Source organism: Mesoplodon mirus (assembly GCF_964341445.2).
Source record: "Mesoplodon mirus genome assembly, chromosome: 17".
In the NCBI taxonomy this organism is placed as follows: Eukaryota; Metazoa; Chordata; class Mammalia; order Artiodactyla; family Ziphiidae; genus Mesoplodon; species Mesoplodon mirus.
In genome coordinates, this window is record NC_138993.1 from 18,675,714 (window position 1) to 18,696,258 (window position 20,545).

General features: G+C 44.4%; 1 protein-coding gene across 1 annotated transcript; it reads right to left on the bottom strand.

Annotated features, from left to right (window-relative positions):
• Nucleotides 1-525: 525 nt before the first annotated feature.
• On the bottom strand, nt 526-20,278 carry CYSLTR2 (cysteinyl leukotriene receptor 2). Its single transcript, XM_082602157.1, has 2 exons — nt 20,227-20,278; nt 526-3,770 (listed from the first exon to the last, which is right to left on the bottom strand). The coding sequence occupies exon 2, from the start codon at nt 3,767-3,769 to the stop codon at nt 2,750-2,752; it is 1,020 nt and encodes a 339-aa protein (XP_082458283.1). The 5' UTR covers nt 3,770; nt 20,227-20,278; the 3' UTR covers nt 526-2,749.
• Nucleotides 20,279-20,545: the final 267 nt, after the last annotated feature.

A 20,545-nucleotide genomic window follows, 5' to 3' on the forward strand; every position in this document is an offset into this window, starting at 1 on the left:
CAGAAAGTGACTCCCCTCACCCAAGAAGGGAGCTCCCTTTCCATGGCAGGGCTGGGTGGGCTTCCCTCAGGGTCCAAAATCCATATGTAGTCCTTTTCTACTTTCCTTTCTTCTCTCAGTGCACAATTTCCATTTCTGGTCACCTTTCTTTTCTTCCTCGTCTTTTTTTTTTTGAAGGCAGAATTAATTTGAATTTTAAAATTAATTTTCAACTTAATTTTTATTTTATTTCAGCAATACATATTCACAAGTTAGACAGTTAAATAATTATTAAGAGGAAAAGGGAAACCCCCACCTTATCTTCCCACACCCAACTTCTCTCCAAAGGCAATCCCTGTCAATGTTTTTCACTGTTTCTTCTGGGCTTTATCTTCTATTGTTAAATAACATTTTTATACAGATATTTGTCATTCTTTAGCTTTAGTTATTACAAATTTTCTGTGATAAAATATAGGAACATAGATTTATTATACCCCTTCCCCCTCATACACATCCTCTCCCCCTCATTTCCTGAAAAAAGTGATATCACGGTATTTTGCTATTTACATTCTCTATGTAAATATTGTTCACAGCTGAGCCATGTAGTGTACTATGGTTATATTTTCTTTCTTAAACAACAATTTCTTTTTTCTTAGCATTTAATAATTGCATTGTCTTTTCACTTGTTTATCTTCCTATGTATTTTTACTAGTTCATCCCACGCTATCCAAGAAAAATACAAATCCCTCCAACGTGTGCAGATCAATTAGTTTCTTGTTTTTCTGCTATGCACAAACGTGCTGGGAATTTTCTTCATCTTACTCCTTGTTTGTTAGATGTCATGTTTTCCTTTATCCTGGTTAATCTCTTATTTTAGAGAAGCAAATTCTCCAGTAGGTTTCTAATAAAATGTATGAGGGTGATAAAAATGTTGAGACCTTTCATACTGAAAATATCTCTATCTACCCTCTCATTTATTGTTGGTTTCTCATGTTCAGGCCCTTTCCTCTGATGTGTGGTTGTCATTGACTGTTCATAATAAGAGTGAGGCTCTAACAGGTTGATTAGATGCTCTCTATGAGTAGAAGCGATTAGTTGCAGTGTGGGCTGCCTGTAGGGTAAGTAATAGGGCCGGCACCAGCTTTTGTGTTGGGGGAATCCCCAAAAGTCTGTGTCTGTTGGTCTTTTTCCTTGAGTCGGGCAGTTTCCCCATAGGAGGAGCCTCCAGGCTTCTGTCTTGACAAGGTATGAGTCTGTCAGCATTCTTGCAGCTGAGTGAGGGAATGGCTCTGGGGCTCTTGTTCTCTATGAAGACTTTCCTTCAGTCCCTTGCTAGCTTCAGAACACCACTCTCCCACCCTTTACTCTATCTTGAGGTCAACAACACTCCAAAGAGAAAACTTCAGTCTTCTCATGAGAGTGAGAAGCAGTAGGTACCTGATGGGGGAAGAGAACTCTTACTCAGACTTTCAACTAATCCTTATGGAGGTTTGCAAGGGGAATGGAAGGGAAAGCACGCAGCCAACCTCTCTGCACAGAGGTTTTTAAAGCTCTTGCGAAGTTGTGTGAACTTGAACAAGTTCCTTGATTTCATCTGTAAAATGAAGATGAAGGGCTTTGGTGTGAGGGTTAAATGGAATTAATGGATGGGAAGTGCCTTGTGCAGTCTGCCCAGCACAGAGAGGGTACTCAGTTGTTGGCAGTACAGTGGTCATGGTGGTAGCAGTAGGTAGTCTCCTTAGCCTTGTTTCACTGGACAGAAAGGACCTCCCTCCCACAATCCAGTGCTTTGCTACACTCTCTCAAAAGAAAGCCACCCTACTCATGTTCTGCCAAAATGTTAATGGAATTTCAGGGGTACCACAATCTTTGCAACTTGCCTTCCAAGCCACCCTCTCTCTGAGTGCCCAGCCAAACCCTTAGCACCACCTCCTCTGTTCTGGCTCCCATCCAAATGGATTAACCTGCAGGATGGGAACTGCAGTGAACAGCCCGAGCCCAAATCTCAAGAGTAAAATGGATCCCCTCCTCTCCTATTCCACACATAATCTCTCCACCTGCTAGGGCAGTGCCCCAGTTCTTCCTCCTACTCTTCCTGTTTTCCTCACCCCCTGACAAGAGAGAGGCATGCCCTTTGCCTTCAGTGTGCTAGAGACCCTCTCTTAGTGCAAAATGAAATTCTTTTTTCCCCTTTCTCTCTTCTCCCTATTTTTGTCCCACTGTTCTTGTTGGGGACCTTGACTCTGCTTTGCTAGAGGACAGCCTTCCTCTTCACAGTCTAAGTCTTTCTCCTGAATTCTAAGGATGCTTTTCTTATCTGCTCTGGGGCCTCCAGTAGCTTTGTTAACTGGTTATGTCTCAGGGGATTGAAGAGGGAAGAGGAGCTGGAGAAGCTAGGAATGTTGGGGTGGTCTTAAAATTAAGAATTTAGAATGCCTAGTGGGCCAGAGTTCTGGTACAGGATCTGATGAGAAGCAGCAGTCACCATGCTCAGCATTTTTTCCCAGTCTGACATTTCAAGTTGCAAGACTCTAATAGGGATTTTTCCTGCTATCCTCTCTATTTAGACTCAAACACTGAAGATACACTTAATGAACATTTTGAAGTAGGTCTTATTAACAAAAGTCATGGTCAATTAAATCTTGGGAATCGACCTTTGTTGGAAATGGTATAAATACACAGTCATTTGGAGACTACGTGTGAATGAAGGTGGACCCAAGGACACAGGAACAGCCTCACCTAATAACCCCTTACACTCTTGTTTCCTTTTTTAACCACACACACACACAAGAAAGCTGCACTTTGTTTGCTGTGAATGATATTTCCTGAGTGTAGACTTTAGTCTGTCCTTAAAATTCTCGCCAGCAAAGTAATAGAGCACAGGGTTGAAGCAGCTGTTGGCCGCTGCCAAAGCCAGTGTGATGGCCACAGCTTTATGCAGACTCTCTTTGCATTTATCCACTTTCCACTCGACCAAGTGGAGGGTTCTCAGTATATGATAGGGCAGGAAGCACAGGAGGAAGATGATCAAGGCAATGACGATGGTGGTTAGTGCTTTCCTGTGAGAAGGACGCAGCCCTGATTCTGGGACCTCCGCCTTTAACAAAGCTCGAATGATCAGCAGGTAACAGATGCTGAGTGTGCAGAATGGCAGCAGAAAGCCCACCACCAAGGCAATGTGGTTCATGGTCTTCAGTTTAATAAATTTATTGGGATTCAGCTCCAAGCACAATGTGACATTGCCCTTCAGCTCAGAGCCATTTTTCAGAAGCACTGTTGAGGAAGCCATGATGAAGATCCATATGACCCCACATAAAATCCAGGCATTCTTGATGCTAGTGGCATGAAGGAGCCGGAAGGGGTGAACAGTTGCCAGGAAACGCACAACACTCAACACAGCCAGGAAGTAAATGCTGCTGTACATGTTGACATACATAGAAAAAGACATAATTCTGCAGGTTAGGTCCCCAAATATCCAATGGGAGCCTCTGAGATAATAGTCAACCCTGAAGGGCAGTGTGGTTGTGAACAAGAGATCGGAAATGGCCAGATTTAGCATGAAAACATTCACAGATGTGGACTTCTTATAAGGTTGCAGGAAAACATATATGGAAAAGCCATTCCCCAAGGCTCCCCAGATAAATATTACCAGGTACACGATGGGGTAAAATTCTCTCTTGAAGGTTTCAATTGTACAGTTCCTGTTGCCATTGTGATTGCTGAAGTTGCCGTTGGGCTCCATTTCTGATATGGAGGTGGACGGAGGTAAGGACACAGGTTTTCTCTCCATGCTGAATTAAAAAGAAACAGATACAGAAAGTTACTTCCTGCTTACATTTTTCTAGGTTTTAATGAAACAGAGAGAAATACTAGCTTTTCTTTGAAACGTGAGTCAAAACATATTGGCTATATTTTACTATATGCTTACACTTTTACTGTATGCTTATACTTTTACTATGTCTTTACTGTATGCTTCATTACATTTCATGATAAATTTCTGGAATGCAGAATAAACATTAATTTATTTGGTTGAAGCTGAATCCTCAAACTGGGGGGACTTTTGCCCAGTACCCAAATGAGGATCATCCAAAGCTTGTCTCTGACCCTGGAGAAAGTCATCAATTGCACAGCTTCTGCTCTGGAAGCTGACAAAGATTCTCTTCTTGATCAAACTCTAGCCAAGCTCTTCTGAGTCCTCTTCTCAACCAGGTGTCAACCTTGGCCTACACAGACTTGAATGACAGCTAACATAAAAGTGCTAATATGGTTTTTAACAGCTCAAGGCTGCATCTCTAGGATGACCATACCCTCCCCTTCTTACATAGCCTGAGAAAACTCAAGCCTGCTGAAAGAATTTTCTGTCTGTTCCAGCCCACACCTGGACACAGGGCCTCTGCCTCCAGCCTCCGTGGAAAGAGGTTACAGACTAACTTCTATAAGTGCCAGTTAGCAAACCCAGATGCTTTTCACTTGGATCAAGCTTCCCTTCCTACTTTCTGTAATTTTTTAAAATTTTTATTTATTTAATTTATTTCTTTTTGGCTGTGTTGGGTCTTGGTTGCTGTGTGCAGGCTTTCTCTAGCTGTGGGGAGCAGGGGCTACTCTTCATTGTGGTGCGCGGGTTTCTCAGTGCGGTGGCTTCTCTTGTTGCAGCGCATGGGCTCTAGAGCGCCGGCTCAGTAGTTGTGGCACATGGGCTTAGTTGCTCTGCAGCATGTGGGATTTTCCTGGACCCGGGCTCGAACCCATGCCCCTGCATTGGCAGACGGATTCTTAACCACTGTGCCACCAAGCCTTACTTTCCATAATTTTTTAATTCCCTGGCTCTACTGAGCCCCTGCTCACTCCCCTCTCCTTTCCTTCATTCTCTCCCTTTAAAACATCCAGTTACCTCTGAGTTCAGTTCATATTGGCCTCTTTTCCCTATTGCAATAGTATATTACTGAATAAAATCTGTCTTACCACTTTAAGTAGTGTGCAGCTTTGTTTATCTTTGACCAAGCCTTGGTTTAAATGTAAATTCATTAGGCAGAGTTGTCATGGATAATCACATGGCTCTTAATTTCTTCTTTGCTAGCCAAAGAGAAATTTATACTAGACATTTCTTGCCTCACCTAGATAAACGCTACAGAACAGCCCATGACTGCAGAGGTAGGGGGAACCTTCTGGATGTCTAGGAAAAAACAGGTAGATTGTGTGTGGGGGGGTATTTTCTTTGTTTGGGTATGATAGTCTGGATCCCTGTTTTTCAGAGTCTAAGAACTAATAACCATTTTCATTTCTTCAAAATCCTGCTTTTTTGAACCTAACCCCCAAATTACCCAAGCACGAATCCTATAATAATTCCTTCCTAACACTCTCTTTCTGAGATGTCCTAATTTCCCATGGTGTGCATTCTGCATTGATACCACAAATCAATAAACCCAACTGTGTTCAACTACAGGTTTGTTCCTATAGGCCTTTGACTAGAAGACACTGACTCTGAGAATCCACATAATGATCTAAAAACTAAAAGAAGTATGGTAAAACATTAGTTAAATTAACCTACCCAAATATATGGTTTGTAAATACACTTCTGATGCAGTAAATATGTTTTTCAATTCTCCTTCAGAGACCCGTGTGGAAGTGCAACTCAGAAAACACGGTTGGCATGTAAATAATGTAAAAAAAAAAGTTTTTTCTTTAATTCAGCACTTCCCAAATTATTTTCCATAAACTACAAATTCCACGAGATGCCTTCTGTAAGAAGAGGCTTCTGTGTTCAGATCAGCCTGAGAAACACAGCAAGCTTTAGTGTCCCTCTCTTGGGGATTCATGACTCATGTTAAAGGCTCTAAGAGGTCCTAGAAGAAAAAAAAAAGTCTTCTTAATATAGAGTATGCCTCCTCTTTTTGACTCTGAAAACTTTTTTGCACACTAACACAATCTAATATCCCACAAATGTTCTACAAAATCTTCCCTGTGAAATACTGATGTTATTATGTAATTTATCTAGAAAATGGTTTTGATAGAAAAGGAAGAGGATCCCTACTTAATGGGCCAGATCAGTCAACAAAGGTTCAAGTATCTGAAGTCAAGGGGTTCTAAGCATTTCCCACTGGGGAAATGAGCATTTCTGGGCATCCATTATGTTGTTTGTAAAAACGGAGATTGTATTCATTTTCTAGGGCTGCCTTAACGATGTACCACAAACTGGGGGGCATAAAACAACATAAATGTATTTTCTCAAGTTCTGGAGGCCAATAAGTCTGAAATCAAGGTGTCAGCAGGGCCAGGCTTCTTTTGAAGGCTCTAAGGAAGAATTCTTTGCCTCTTCCAGCCTCTGGTGGTTACCCCCAGTCCATGGTATTCCTTGGCTTGTAGATGCATACTCCATGTGACTCTGTCACATGGTATTTTCCTTCTGTATCTGTCCATCATCTTCCTACTGTGTGTCCGTGTCTGTATCTTCTCCTCTTCTTATAAGAACACTAGTCACACTGGGCCTAGGACCTACCTTAATCCAATATGACCTCATCTTAACTAATTACACCTGCAAAGATCCTATTTCCAAATAAGACCACAGTGCTTATTTGGAACCTGGGGTGAGAACTTGGACATATCTTTCAGGGGACATAATTCAACCCACAGTAGGGATATGTAACATATGTTTCATAGAGTTGTTGTCAGGATTACATGAGAGATAGAGAGAGTCTTACAGGGTACTTGGCACTGAGTAAGTGCTCCCTAGCTGCTCCACTCACATGAATCAGCACAGGAATGATCTAGCTTCAACGTTTGTTATCCCACTGACCACAGGGAAGAGTTGATGACCTCAATTCTCACATTCATATGAAAAGTAAAAAGTACACTCCTCTTGGTGTTTACTACAAAGGTATACTCTACAGAAACACTGATTACTCAGATTATTCTGACCTTTTTATTATGAAAATATCTCAAGCCTTCTCCACTCCTTTGCTCTCAGTCTACCAGAGAAACTTCTGATGACCCATCAGCTTAGTCAGGCCTGTCTGGAAGTGTGGACTGTGGATCGTGAATGGAAGATTCCAGTAAAGTGAAATCGCCCTTTGTAAATATACAAATCAGAATTCTGGGTAAAGGAATTCCCTGGTGGCACAGTGGTTAAGAATCCACCTGCCAATGCAGGGGACACAGGTTCGAGCCCTGGTCCAGGAAGATCCCATATGCCGTGGAGCAACTAAGCCCATGTGCCACTACTACTGAGCCTGTGCTCTACAGCCCACGAGCTACAACTATTGAGCCCGCATCCACAACTATTGAAGCCTACATGCCTAGAGTCTGTGCTCCACAACAAAAGAGAAGCCACCGCGCTGAGAAGCCTGCACACCACAACGAAGAATAGCCCCCGCTTACCGCAACTAGAGAAAGCCCACGTGCAGCAACGAAGACCCAACTCAGCCAAAAAGAAAGAAAGAAAGAAAGAAAGAATTGTGGGTGAAAATTTAGACCCCTGTGAGTCTGGTTTGTGTAAATTGATTTTTTGAGACCTAGGAGTAGACTGGCCAGATGAAATTTCTCCTATGCAAAGCTGATATGTCACATCCTATTTCTGAGATGACTCCAGGGCCTTAGTTCTGACTGCATGGATGATGGCTCTCCCTCCCCTTTTGATCTGTCTCACCAGCAAGTCTGAGGTTTCTAGCTTGGGTTGCAGGGAGAATGGTGAGGTCATTAGCTGGGCTTGGAGATACAGTTCAGAGAAATAATCACATGGAGGCTGGAAGTCTGTAGGCCTGACTTGGGAAAGGGAATACAGCAAAAAGAGAAGCTTGGAGATTTTGTCTTAGCTCAACTTTAGAGAGAATTAGAGATTCTATTGGTTGGTGGGCCAAGAAAGAGGGATCAAACCCCAAATCGGGTAGTACAGAGTTGAAATGCTAGAAATAGTACAGGCAGCATACACAAACCAAGTCCATGAAGCCAACGTGGAGTTGGATTAGGTGTCACAATTATGTGTCAGCTCTGGATCGGGAGAGCACTGGAACCAGGGTTAACACAGAGCTCAGAGGACAAAGAGACAGGCAAGGGAGCTAAGCCTGATACGTGACCAGCCAGAGGAATTCTCATGATGTGTTCCATTACAAACGGCCTTTTTGGAAATGGACAGAGTCTTGTCCACACAGCCCTGACTTCGGAGCCAGGATTCGGATATAATCTTAGGAAAAGCTTATATCAGGAAAGGGTCTGAAAAAGTAGAAATAGACTTGAAAGCAATCACGTCCTTAAACTTTCTGACCATGAAGACCTTAAAACCATTTCTCCCATCTCAAGACCAACAGAGCCTGTAAATTGCAACGAGAAGGGCAACCTGGGACCCCGCCCTGCACTCCTCCTTCACTGGGGGTGGCAAGCGTGCAAGGACAGCTACAGATGCTGGGGAAAGTCCTTATCCCAGGCAGAGCATGGGATCCAGCAGGTATGAGCACAGACAAGAGATCATGAAAAAGATGGTAACAGTTGCTCCACAAGGGAATTGAGGGATATGGGGGGACCAACAACAGACCCTAGCCACAGGGACTTCTTGAGCAACTGGGGAGGAAGGCAGAACTCACGAGGGAAGGTCGGTCTGCAAGCAGCAAGGCCCTTGTACTTCCAGGACATGATGGAAGAAGACGATTCTGGATCTGAGAGGAGGGTTGGCCATTGCAGGCAGGCCCTGAGCTCTGGAGAACCTCAGTGCTGGACAATACTTTGGGCACAGAGACACAGGCCAGGGACGCCAAGACAGAGGCCCTTTTCCCCTGTTGAGGTGGGGACCAAATCTCGGGAAAAAGAGAGATGCCCAATTTTAGAATCGAGGCACCAAATCAGGATCAGATCTACCTCAAGGGTAACACTGAGTCCCAGAGTTACTTCAATTCCTCTGCCTCAGATTGGGATTGGTTCTGGGCCCTGGAGGGGCTGGAGGGGGATGGGAGTGGGAGTGGTCCAAGGCTATCAAACAGCCCCACTTGTAGGAAGAGGATAACTACAGAAGCTGGGACTTGGATTCCAAGAGCATCTTAATCCTTGGAAAGCTAAAGAAAGAAAATACACAAACACCCTTCCTAGAAGGCTCATTTAGCTAACAGCCACAGGCTAAAAGCAGGGCCAGCTCAGATCCAAAATTCCATTAAGCTCGCCACTTTCTCTTGAGAAATCTTTAAAACACTTTGATTGTTCTTTTCCGCCCATAAAAAATACACTTGACTACACCACACTGCAAACTTTCACTAGACTGTTAAAAAAAAAAAAAAAAAGAAAAGAAAAAGAAATGGCCTGTTAGAAGTGTCTGTACAAATCAGCCAGACCAATTAAGTATGTGACAGGAAGCTGAGAAATATATGAAGAGGTAAATTCAAGGAAAATTAGAAAATAAATTGACAGCGTAATTTGCACTGCCTTAGAGGGAGAGCACAGCTTCCCGGACTGAAAGCGGTCTTGGAACAAAGAAAGAATTGAGGCTTTGTCTCCTGCAGCTTTACTGATAATAAAACAACAAAGAAGAAACAATGCAAAGCAGCAGCAGATGGAGATTCCAGATTTCAGTTATGAAGAAAACTAAAGATGCTGCGTGACCAAAGTCTAATGAGGCTGAAGAGCTCATGTGGATGATTAGAATGTTTTCATGGTCACTACAAAGCTGCAACTGTTCAAAACCTCACAGAAGTTATTTTTATTTATACTTAGAAAAATATATATATTTTGATGCCTTGCCAGGATAGACCTTGTCACACATCCTGCCCCCATCATCAGCACTGACCAGGACTGTAAGTCCACAGGTGTGCTTACCTTCGGTTCTCAGGTACAAGCCTGTGACCTGGCAGCAGAGCCTAAAGACTGAGGCCCTAAGACGCAGTGACACAGTTTGTGGAACTGCAAATATGATAGTCTAGGTGAGGCATGAAAGGAAGGACAAGGCAGGCAGAGGGTAGTTTGAGAATAACTTACATCCACACTGGGGAGTTTGGGTTTTATCTTGAGGGCAGTGAATTGTGGGGAGCAGATCTGCATTTTAAAGGTGTGATTCTGGCAGCGGATGGAGGACCTTTTGGAAGAAGGCAAGCCTAGGTCCTGAGAGACACGTGGGGATGCTCTTGTGATTGTCTAGGAAAGAGGGGGTGAACATATCTGGATGAGATTGAGAGTAGAAAGGAGTGAGAGTTGACTGGAGTTGGGGATGGACTAATTACGGGGCAGCTGGAGGTGGGGATGGTCAAGGACCCTCTCATGAATTTTGAGGGGGAGAATGGTACATTACATTGATAAAAAGAACAGAAGAGGAATAAGAGGAAGTTGCTGTTTGGGGTGGTAAAATGAGTTCAAGTTGGGGCATTTTGAATTTGAAGCATTTATGAAACTGTCAACTACAAATTGGCACTTGCCATCTACCTCTACAAGGATTAAATCAGGTGCCACTGCAGCTGCTGAACTTCAACACCCCCTGAAAGGAATTCAGCGTGGAGATCAGGAATGAGGTGCTCGGTGCTCTGAGAAAAATTGGCAGAACAGGTCTTCAGATAGTTAGATATTTTCAGGAGCTGATTTTATGAGCCCAATTCTTGCATCTCCTCGTATCCAGAAAAGCACTAAATTCCTTCATGGTGACATCTGCTCCTCGTGACTAGCAGAAACCCTGATGAGAACTTTTGCAAAAATACGCGCTTGATTGCGTGTATTCCCGCCACCTCTTTGGAGCAGTTTCTCAGAGCTATCTGAAATACTGTCTCCCGGGCTGCAGTCCTCATTTTGCCCCAACTAAAACTTAGCTTGCAACTCTTACATTGTACCTTTTTTTTTTTTTTAAGTCGACAAAACACATGCAAGAACTGTCCCATTGCAGTCTACAGCCTGATGAATTTAGGGGCCATCAGCACTTGGTACCTGAAGCCAGAAGAGTGGACGAGCTCCTGCAGGGGTTTAAGAGCAGAGAAGGAAAGAGGGTCAAGAACAGAACCTCGGGGAACATCAACAATTAAGGGACAGGCAGAGAGAATGGGAGGCTGGAAAGACGATTCAGAAAGACTGGCCGAATGATAAGACACGAATCAAGAAGGCAACTTCTGGTAATTCCCTGGTGGTCCAGTAGTTAGGGCTCCACGCTTCCACTGCTGAGGGCCCAGGTTAAAAAAAAAAAAAAGGGCTTCCCTGGTGGTGCAGTGGTTGAGAGTTCGCCTGCCGATGCAGGGGACACGGGTTTGTGCCCCGGTCTGGGAGGATCCCACGTGCCACGGAGCAGCTGGGCCCGTGAGCCACGGCCGCTGAGCCTGCGCGTCCGGAGCCTGTGCTCTGCAACGGGAGAGGCCACAACAGTGTGAGGCCCGCGTACCACAAAAAAAAAAAAAAAAAAAAAGAATGCAACTTCAAGGAGGGGGGAGTGGTCAGTGGGGATAAAAAGTGTCAAGTGTCAGGAGATTTAGCAGTAAGCTTATCAGTGTTCAGAGGGCGTGGGGCGGAACCCCAAGGCCAGGAAGCTGATAAAGGAGCAGGGGTTGAGAAGTGAGCACTTTCTTAGAGGAGAGAGAGAACATCTCAGCTCAGCTTCTGTGAAGGGTTTGTTTTTGGAGGAAGTCAGGGGGGGAAGATGCATTCTTTTCTCTTGAGACACCTCCTTACTTTCAGCCCATCTCCTACAAATGACTTCAATGTCTTCTGTTCATTTCTTGTCCTATCTTTTCAACATCAGACACCTGAACAGGGCTAGAGTAGAATGTACACCGAATCTGAAGTCCAGTAGACGTGATTTGACTCCCAACCGTCCCACTTTCTAGCTCTAAGACTTTGCACCCCTTGTCCCAGCAATACCTGTATTTTCATAAACGAGATTCAGCTAGTGGAGCCTGCCACAAAGTGACAGATGGTGGGAAAAGCACAGAAGTCTGGGTCCTGGTCTGCCAGTTTCTAGGTACACATGGCCTTGGCTAACACATCCCTTAGCTTCTTTGGGGAAGTGTGTCTGTAAAATGAGGGTAATGCTGCCCCTGGACTCCATATCAGAAAAGAGCTCTGAGAGGAGCAAATGCAATAATGGATGTAAAAGCACTTTGAAAACCGTAAAGCTGACATTAGTGCTATTATTTTGCTGCTTCTTAACGCCAGGCAGCAGAAACCTGGATTTGCACTTCTTCGGGCACGTACCTGTGCTGTTCACCCTGCTCTCTTTTATCTCTGCCTTTCCCCTCTTCTCTATCCCCCTCCTCCCCGATCTGCAGGGTGCCCAACTCTAGTCAAGCCAAATCCTCTTCTTCAACACCTGTATCACCTCCTGCATGTCACCTTACCCAACTGACACTTCTCACGGGTCTCTCTCTTTTTTATCACTCCTGCAGCACTTGTAAATCAACTACAGCGGCCTGAAATTAATTCTTCACGTGCTTTGATAGATACATCTTAGGCAGACATTACACTGGCCTCTCCAGAGTATGAGACTTGCAAGAGGAAGGGACTGTCCTCTACTGAGTTTGCATGTACCTTCCTACGCCAAACACATATTTGAGGGAACTTGGTCAACCCTTAATCACTAGACAAATGACTTACCATAGCAGGCTCATAAAGTGCATGTGTTAGACACAGATTACAGAATCTGATGGTCCAGGTGAATTCACAGCCCCATTAGTCTCCTTCTCCTCCTCACTTATGTCTACGTCCAACCACCATGTCCTTATGGGTTTGAAGTTCTCCATAGTGGGAAGCGTCTGTTTTAATAACCCAACCTGCAAATCACAACTCTCTCCACAATAATGCTCTGTATCTTCCCTAATAACTTTAGAGCATAACTCGGATTTTAGCTCCCAGAGCTACCGCATACTGTGCAATGGCAAATAGAACATTCTTTTTTTGTTGTTGTTTATTTTTGGCTGTGTTGGGTCTTGTTTCTGTGTGAGGGCTTTCTCCAGTTGCGGTGAGCAGGGGCCACTCTTCATCGCGCTGTGCGGGCCTCTCACTATCACGGCCCCTCCCATTGCAGAGCACAGGCTCCAGACGCGCGGGCTCAGTAGTTGTGGCTCACGGACCCAGTTGCTCCGCGGCATGTGGGATCCTCCCAGACCAGGGCTCGAACCCGTGTCCCCTGCACCGGCAGGCAGACTCCCAACCACCGCGCCACCAGGGAAGCCCAGAACATTCTTTTTGAAGTTCATAGAAATGTTGGTGTAAGGTCATAGAGCCAAATCTGCCCCTTTCAAGCTCGGGAATCTTGCACAAATAACTCATCTTCTCAGAGTCTCAGTTTCCTTATCTGTAAGCGGCATAATGAATGTGAAGTATTTTGCACAGGGTTAGCACACAATGACGTTTACTACTATGATTAAATCTCCAAGTGTGGGCTTAGGCATATGACTAAAGAGGCGCAAAGGATCTCAGAGCATTTGTAAAAATATAAAAGCAAAGGCTGAGAGATGATTTAATGATTAAAATGGGGAAAGGAATGACAAGCGTTCCTCTCTGCTGAAGGGAAGCAGTAGTAGAGAGTAGCAGGTAAGAAGACAAACTCTGGTTTGAATCCTGGTTCTTTCACTCACCAGCTCTCTGTGACGTTGGACAGCTGCTTTTATCTCCCTGCCTCCGTTCCTTATCAGTAAAATGGAGATAATGAAGACAATAGTCCTTACTTCTCTGAGTTGTTATGAGGATTAAGCAAGAAAACATGTGAGTGGCAGAGCCTGAACCAGAGGAGAAAGCAGCATATGTTAGTGAAACCTGGCACAGAAGCCTTTCTGTCCCCCTTTTCTTGTAGGGAACAGACTCCAACCTCTATGACCTTCCCTGAGATCCAAAGGGCAGATTCAAACAGTTGCTAATCCGGGAAGGCAAGGGATGCAAAGTCAAAGGAGGGGCAGCCAAGAAACAATAGTGCAGCCTTGGGACAGCATCCTGGTTCTGCCTCAAGGGATGCACATAACAATGTCTTTAAGCTCTTCATAGAATTAAAACCCAACAAATGGAAAATGTCAGCATTCTTCATACCAGAGAAGACCACCTGAGGCCAGATTAAAGAAACCAGAGAAGCTCATTGAGAAGATTACCTGAGGAACTTGCCTAGCAGTCCAGTGGTTAAGACTCTGTGCCCCCAGTGCAGGGGGCACAGTTTGATCCCTGGTCGGGGGACCTAAGATCCCACATGCCACATTGGTATGGCCAAAAAAAAAAAAAAAAAGAAGATCACCTGAGACCAGATTAGGAGTGTAGGTGCTGCACACAGGCTAATCTTGTTCAGCAGACGCATCCTTGAATCGTGTGCTCTAAAACTCATCAAATCCTCCTGGGTTGGGACACACAGTTTCAATTGCAGGAGTCCACTGTGCCCCCCGTTGCCTGGCAAAGCAATAAAGCTGTTCTTTTCTACTTCACCCAAAACTCCGTCTCCGAGATTTGATGCAGCACCAGTGCACAGAGGCTGAGCTTTCAGCATCATTAGCTGTGGTTATTGCAAAGGCTCACAGACTTAGCCCCCTGAAGTTGTGCAGAGAGGATTCCACCCTCTGGATTGGAAGATTCTAGAACCTCAAATCCCAGAGGCCCTGGAGTGCAAAACTAATATGCCCCACAAAACAGAGAAGTATCAGTGAGTGCCTCGTTTTTGAAATCCAACACTGCTGGCCCAGCCCTCAGTTGTAACAGGCTCCAAATGTCCTGGTGGAAGCGTAAAGCTTCGGAGACTTCTTTAGCCTCCCAGGAACAGTCTTGCACTTTTAGAATTTTTTCAAGGGATAAAGTGAATTAAATGCTTGGAGACCAAAACAGAAATACAAATGAAAAGATCTGAGATTACAACATCTTTTGAATGAGGAACTGAGCTGGTCTCCAGGCTTCCAGAATAAATAGGAAGCAGGGGTGTGAACAACATGGGGCCCTGTTTCCATGCAGTCAGTACCTCAGAGCATTCTGCTACTCTGATCTTCCACCCTGTCTCTCCCAAAATGCCTCAAAGTGCAAGTCACATCTCACACCACCAGCCTAATGCTCCTTTGCCTTCTGAATGCCTTTTACTTCCCCACACCTCATAGCTGTGAAGTCAGCCCATTGTTGAAAGGGGTGCTTGCAGATCTGCTGTAAACCAGTAGGTGTTAAATAGCATTTATGACTTTGGAAGTCCCCCAGGAGCAAATTCCCCAATTTACTTTCTCTGTGCTGCAAAGATCTCTTTAACAGCTCTGGGCCCCAGAGGGACTCCTCAGCCAGGGTCCTGGGCCTGATAATTCTCCCTGCAGGATGACCATGAAGTTTCCCCTCCAGGGCCTATGGCCTAAGTAGAGTTTCATTGTCTCATAACTGTCCTCTGGCTAGGAGTCCACATTTGGAAGTTGCAAAGCTCATAGGGCCCAACCTCTCCTCCCAGATCCCAACCTAACTGTGACAGACTTGCCCCAGAGCTCGGCAGACAGAAAAGTCAGTGTGTTCTTCCTAAGATTTCTGGGGGTTCCTGGGTAGCTTGAAGCCTTGAGGAACAGTCTTTGGGCCTGGTCTGTTTTCCATCAAGGGGAAGAGCTGAGTGAGTCCTTGCAGCCAGGGCGGGAATAGTCCCACCAGGCAGAGGATCCCTTGGGGGACTGAGTGCTCTGAGCAGTTTCCCGCTTGTAATCGCCTCCTCTCACTGGCTTCTTTCACAAGGAAACTGTCCAGCCCCCCTTCACCATTTCTCCCCAGATTCCTCAGGAACCCACCAGGATTGGGCCAGTAGGAGGGGGGATATTGGTGATTAATCAGTCTTTCAGCCCGGCTTCCTGACTAAATTCTAGAAATTTCAGATGAAGTTCAGAACCCTCCCAAATAACTTCTGAATTTCATGATCTTGGTTTTCTATTTTATTTCTAAAGACCAGACACACTCTATGGTATTAAGCTTCCTAATTAGAATCTTTTCTTGAAATCACAGTTATTGGGTTATCAGCTTCTTAGCGATTTCTAACTGCTGCCGAGCTACATGTGCCCTTTAGCTGGCACCTGCCTCTCTCTCCTTCTAGCACTTTCCCTGATGCCTGAGAACCCACCAAAGCTTCCTTGCCTGGACTCTGCCTCAGGCTGCTGGGCCCGCTTGAAATATTGCCTGTCAGGCCCCGTGTGGGGTGAGACTGGACATGCAGGCACAGTAGCTGTGGCCTTCTCCCACTAAAAGGAGAACTTTGCTCAGGCCACAGAGTGTGTGGTAAAATGACATCCACCACCCCAAATGCACATGGGCAGATGGAGGAAGAAGCACCTCAAGAAGAACTGTATTGCCAGAGCTGCCATCGGGACAAAAATCAGCATGGGTGGAAACTGATAATCTGGAGACTGTTGGTATGGTCAAAATATCAGATCTTTTTTTTTTTTTTTTTTTTTTTTTGCGGTACGCGGGCCTCTCACTGTTGTGGCCTCTCCCATTGTGGAGCACAGGCTCCGGACGCACAGGCTCAGCGGCCATGGCTCATGGGCCCAGCCGCTCCGCGGCATGTGGGATCTTCGCGGACCGGGGCACGAACCCACATCCCCTGCATTGGCAGGCGGACTCTCAACCACTGAGCCACCAGGGAAACCCCCATTTATTCTTAATGGAGCCCATGTACTGGGTTGCCTGTAAGGACTCCATCCTCAGGCATTCTTCATCCAGTAGAAGGAATGAGACTCACACATAAGTAATTCCAACACAAAGAAGGCAGTGGGAAGCTCCCTGAGAACAGCAGAGATATAGAGCTGGGGGTTCTGTTATGGATTTGATAAGCCTCTACAGCAGAGCTGATCAACCCAGGCCAATTCTTGCCTTTTTCTGCATTACCCAGCTTGGCTGCTGTGTTAACCAGAGCTCACTGGGTAATTTCACAATCCCTTGTTAGGCTTTCACCTTCCAGGCTTAGCCTTGGGGGATTAGCATGCCTCAGATGTCTGGTGTGCATGACAAACTAGAAAAGCAGGAGGAGTCCCTGAGTCTAGAGCACACGCAAGGTACTCAAATGCCCAAGGGGATCCTGACACATGGAAATGAATACACCGCAAAAATATATCACCTTTCTTCCAAAACGGGTGTTGCTTATGCGATGAGGGTACCCTTGATGACCCCAGGTGGATAGCCAGGAAAGATGGTATGGTGAATGAAAACATGTGTTTTAAGTTCGATGGGACCCAGGTTCAACCCTCGGCTCTGCCTCTTGGTCCCTCTTATTCCTGTACTTCAAGACCCTCATCTGTAGAGGGAGGACGGGAGTGAGTATTGCTGAGGAAAATAGCTGTAAAATGATTAACTTGGTGCGTGATACTTGGTAAGTTTTCAGTCGATGCGAGCTAACAATAACAGGAAGATTCATGACAAGTATGAACAAAACTCATCAAGAATTAAATGACTGGCTTCTTTATGGCCAAGGAAAGGAGCTGGGACCATTTCATCTGGAGAAGAGCCAACCAGAAAGACAAGAACGATTCTATTTAATTTACTTTACATTTTTATTACACAATCAGTGAATGTGGTTAAAACAAACAAAAACAAGGTAATACAAGCTGAAATAAACTTAAATTACAAGCTTCACCACCAACCAGACATATATAAATGTTTGTGCCTCTGCTTCCTTTCATCTTTCTTCAAATATACATATTTTTAAACAAAAATGAGTGCATATTTTAATGCAGTTTTGTACCTTGCTTTTTTCTTATCCCTAAATCATGATCATTTTTCTGTGCCAACTAGTAAGCATCAATGTCATGTAAATAGCTAAAAGAATATTCAATTATATAGACATAACAAAATTTGAACAAATTTTTTACAATAACCATTACTCAACCTGTAAGGAAAGGGCCATGTATGTGCCCTGAACTGAACCAGATTGGGCCAACTCTGGTTCTACCCTAGGAAAGATCCTGTGTTCTCTTGGTCTCACTTTCTTATTTTAACATAAGAATTACACACTCCAGCACTCAAGGCTATTCTGTGGATGAAATGAACTACTGTATGTAAAGGGGTTTTGTAAACAGTGAAGTACTCTGTGATGTTTATGTTCATCAAAGAAGGTGTTAAACAGATATTCTCCTCCATCAAGTCAAAACAAGAAGAGATTTCACTAACATGCTCTTGATCAAGTTAGGTTGAATCAAAAGAAGTACATCCCTTCTGTAGGCTAGGAAAGCAGCAGTGGAGGCTTCAACTTGGTTTAGCTGCCTTTGTTCTATTCTCAATTCCTGACTGGAGAAAGCAAAGCAACAGCTCTGGTTCGGAAATTCTGTCCACTTTTCTTCCAGGGATAGAGGGCAGAGGTGAGGAAGGAAAAAAGCAGTGGGGCCCGGGACAGGAGGAGTATCTCAGGCAGGGAAATGGAAAGCTTCCAGAAGAGCTTTCCAGAGGGTCCAGAGAAGGTAAGTGCCAGGTCTATGCTCCTGGAAAGGCAGGGTCATCCACCTGCTGCTCCCCAATTCAATCCCATCCATCTTTGCTTTTTAATATTAATGAAATTTATACCTATTAATAAAATTTAATGGCAGTGGCCAGCTATGAAATGCCCACCTTGTCATTCATTGATCCTTGAAGAGTTTGCAAATGAAAGGAAGGCTGACACCTTGGCGGAACACTAACAGACGCTGGGCTTAATTCTGATACTTTGAGAACATTCTGATACTTTGAGAACATTCTGGAGCTTCCACCTCTCTAACTTCTAACCACCAGTGCGCTGGAAACAGACCCATCTCTTTAAAGCATTAGTAGATTGGAACTCTCAAGTAGATTCTCGTCTCAAGGGTTTATGGGATTGAGGTGGGGAACAGAAATTGTTAGAAGTTTGACGTTTCACCCAAATTACTTTTGCATTATTTATACAGTATTGAAAGGAAGATTTGGGCAGCTTGCCTGATAGTGTATCTCCCTTTCCCTTACAATGTATTACTCTCAGGTATGGATCAGAGACAGGAAAATAGTTCAAATAACCTAGGTCGGCTGTTATCACGCTTGCCACCCATTAGAACCACCTGAGAAAGTTTTGAAGTTAAAAAAAACAAACAAGGGCTTCCCTGGTGGCGCAGTGGTTGAGAGTCCGCCTGCCGATGCAGGGGACATGGGTTCGTGCCCCGGTCTGGGAAGATCCCACATGCCGCGGAGCAGCTGGGCCCATGAGCCATGGCCGCTGAGCCTGCGCGTCCGGAGCCTGTGCTCCGCAACGGGAGAGGCCACAACAGTGAGAGGCCCGCATACCACAAAAAACAAACAAACAAACAAAACCAAAAGCAAACTAAACTAAAACAAAAAACCTACCGATGACTGGCTCATCACCAGAAGTTAATTTTCAATTATTCTAAAGGTAATTTTCTAATCTCCCCAGGTGATTAGAATCAGGTGATTCTGACAGAATGTACAGCCAGAGTTGAGAACCACTGATTGTGGTCCCAAAGGTTATAAGCAGATTATAAACACACGCTCCCACAAACCCTTTCCCTCTCATTGTGCCTCTCAGTAAAACTGCTGAAATCTACATTCTCAAATCTAACCTCCTCTCCTCAAAAAACAAGACTCTGAATGGAAAAAATATATATCTTATGTAATCAAATGACCCACTCTATAAAAATAGGAAAAATGCTTTATGGCCCCAAATAGGGGAATGCTTGGGTAAAGTACAGTAAATCTCCTCAATGCAATACTATGTAGCAATTTTATTTTATTTTATTTTATTTTATTTTTTTAAAGGATCCTTTGCCACAGACCTTGGTCTTTATTTATTTTTTATTTTTTTGCGCTACGCTGGCCTCTCACTGTTGTGTCCTCTCTCGTTGCGGAGCACAGGCTCCGGATGCGCAGGCTCAGCGGCCATGGCTCACGGGCCCAGCCGCTCTGCGGCATGTGGGATCTTCCCGGACCGGGGCATGAACCCGTGTCCCCTGCATCAGCAGGCGGACTCTCAACCGCTGTGCCACCAGGGAAGCCCAGCAATTTTAAATTATGATTATGAAGTATTTACAGCAATGTGGGAAAATGTATGCTCTAATGGATAAAAAAGGAATATAAATGTATCCATTGTGTATGAACACAACTATGAAAATCAACTAAAATCATAAGCAGACACTCAAAAAAGAATGGAAAGAAATACCCTGAAAATATCAATAGAAGCTGTGGTTTTTGCTTCCTTCTACTTCTTTGTAGTTTCCCAATATTTTAAAAAATATCATGTATCTGGTAGAAAAAAGTTTATAGTAGAACAAAATAAACTTACTTTTAAAAAATTATTCTTCTTACTATGAAGTAATAAGCAAAGCATAATTCTTAACAATGAGTTAACAAAGCAAAGAGTAAAATGCTCACCTGAGTTTTCTTTCTTTCAGCTGCGTTGGCTCTGTCTCTAGCTCTTTTGTCTTCCTCCTCCAAGTAATTCAGCTTGCTCATTTAAAAGAAAAGTGAAACAGCAAATTGTATTATGAACAGTGTCAGCCAATAGCAAGAGAATAAGGAGCTCTGGTCAGAAAGTCATCTGTGCTTTATAGAACTTTGGTGTGAGTGCTGATGCTGGCTTCCTTCTCAAGATGAAGAGGGTAAGATTTCCACTTAGGGACTACATCTAAAGGAAGAAACCTGCATTAGCCCTGCCCCTCTAACGACTGTTTTTATCAGCATGTTTCACAAC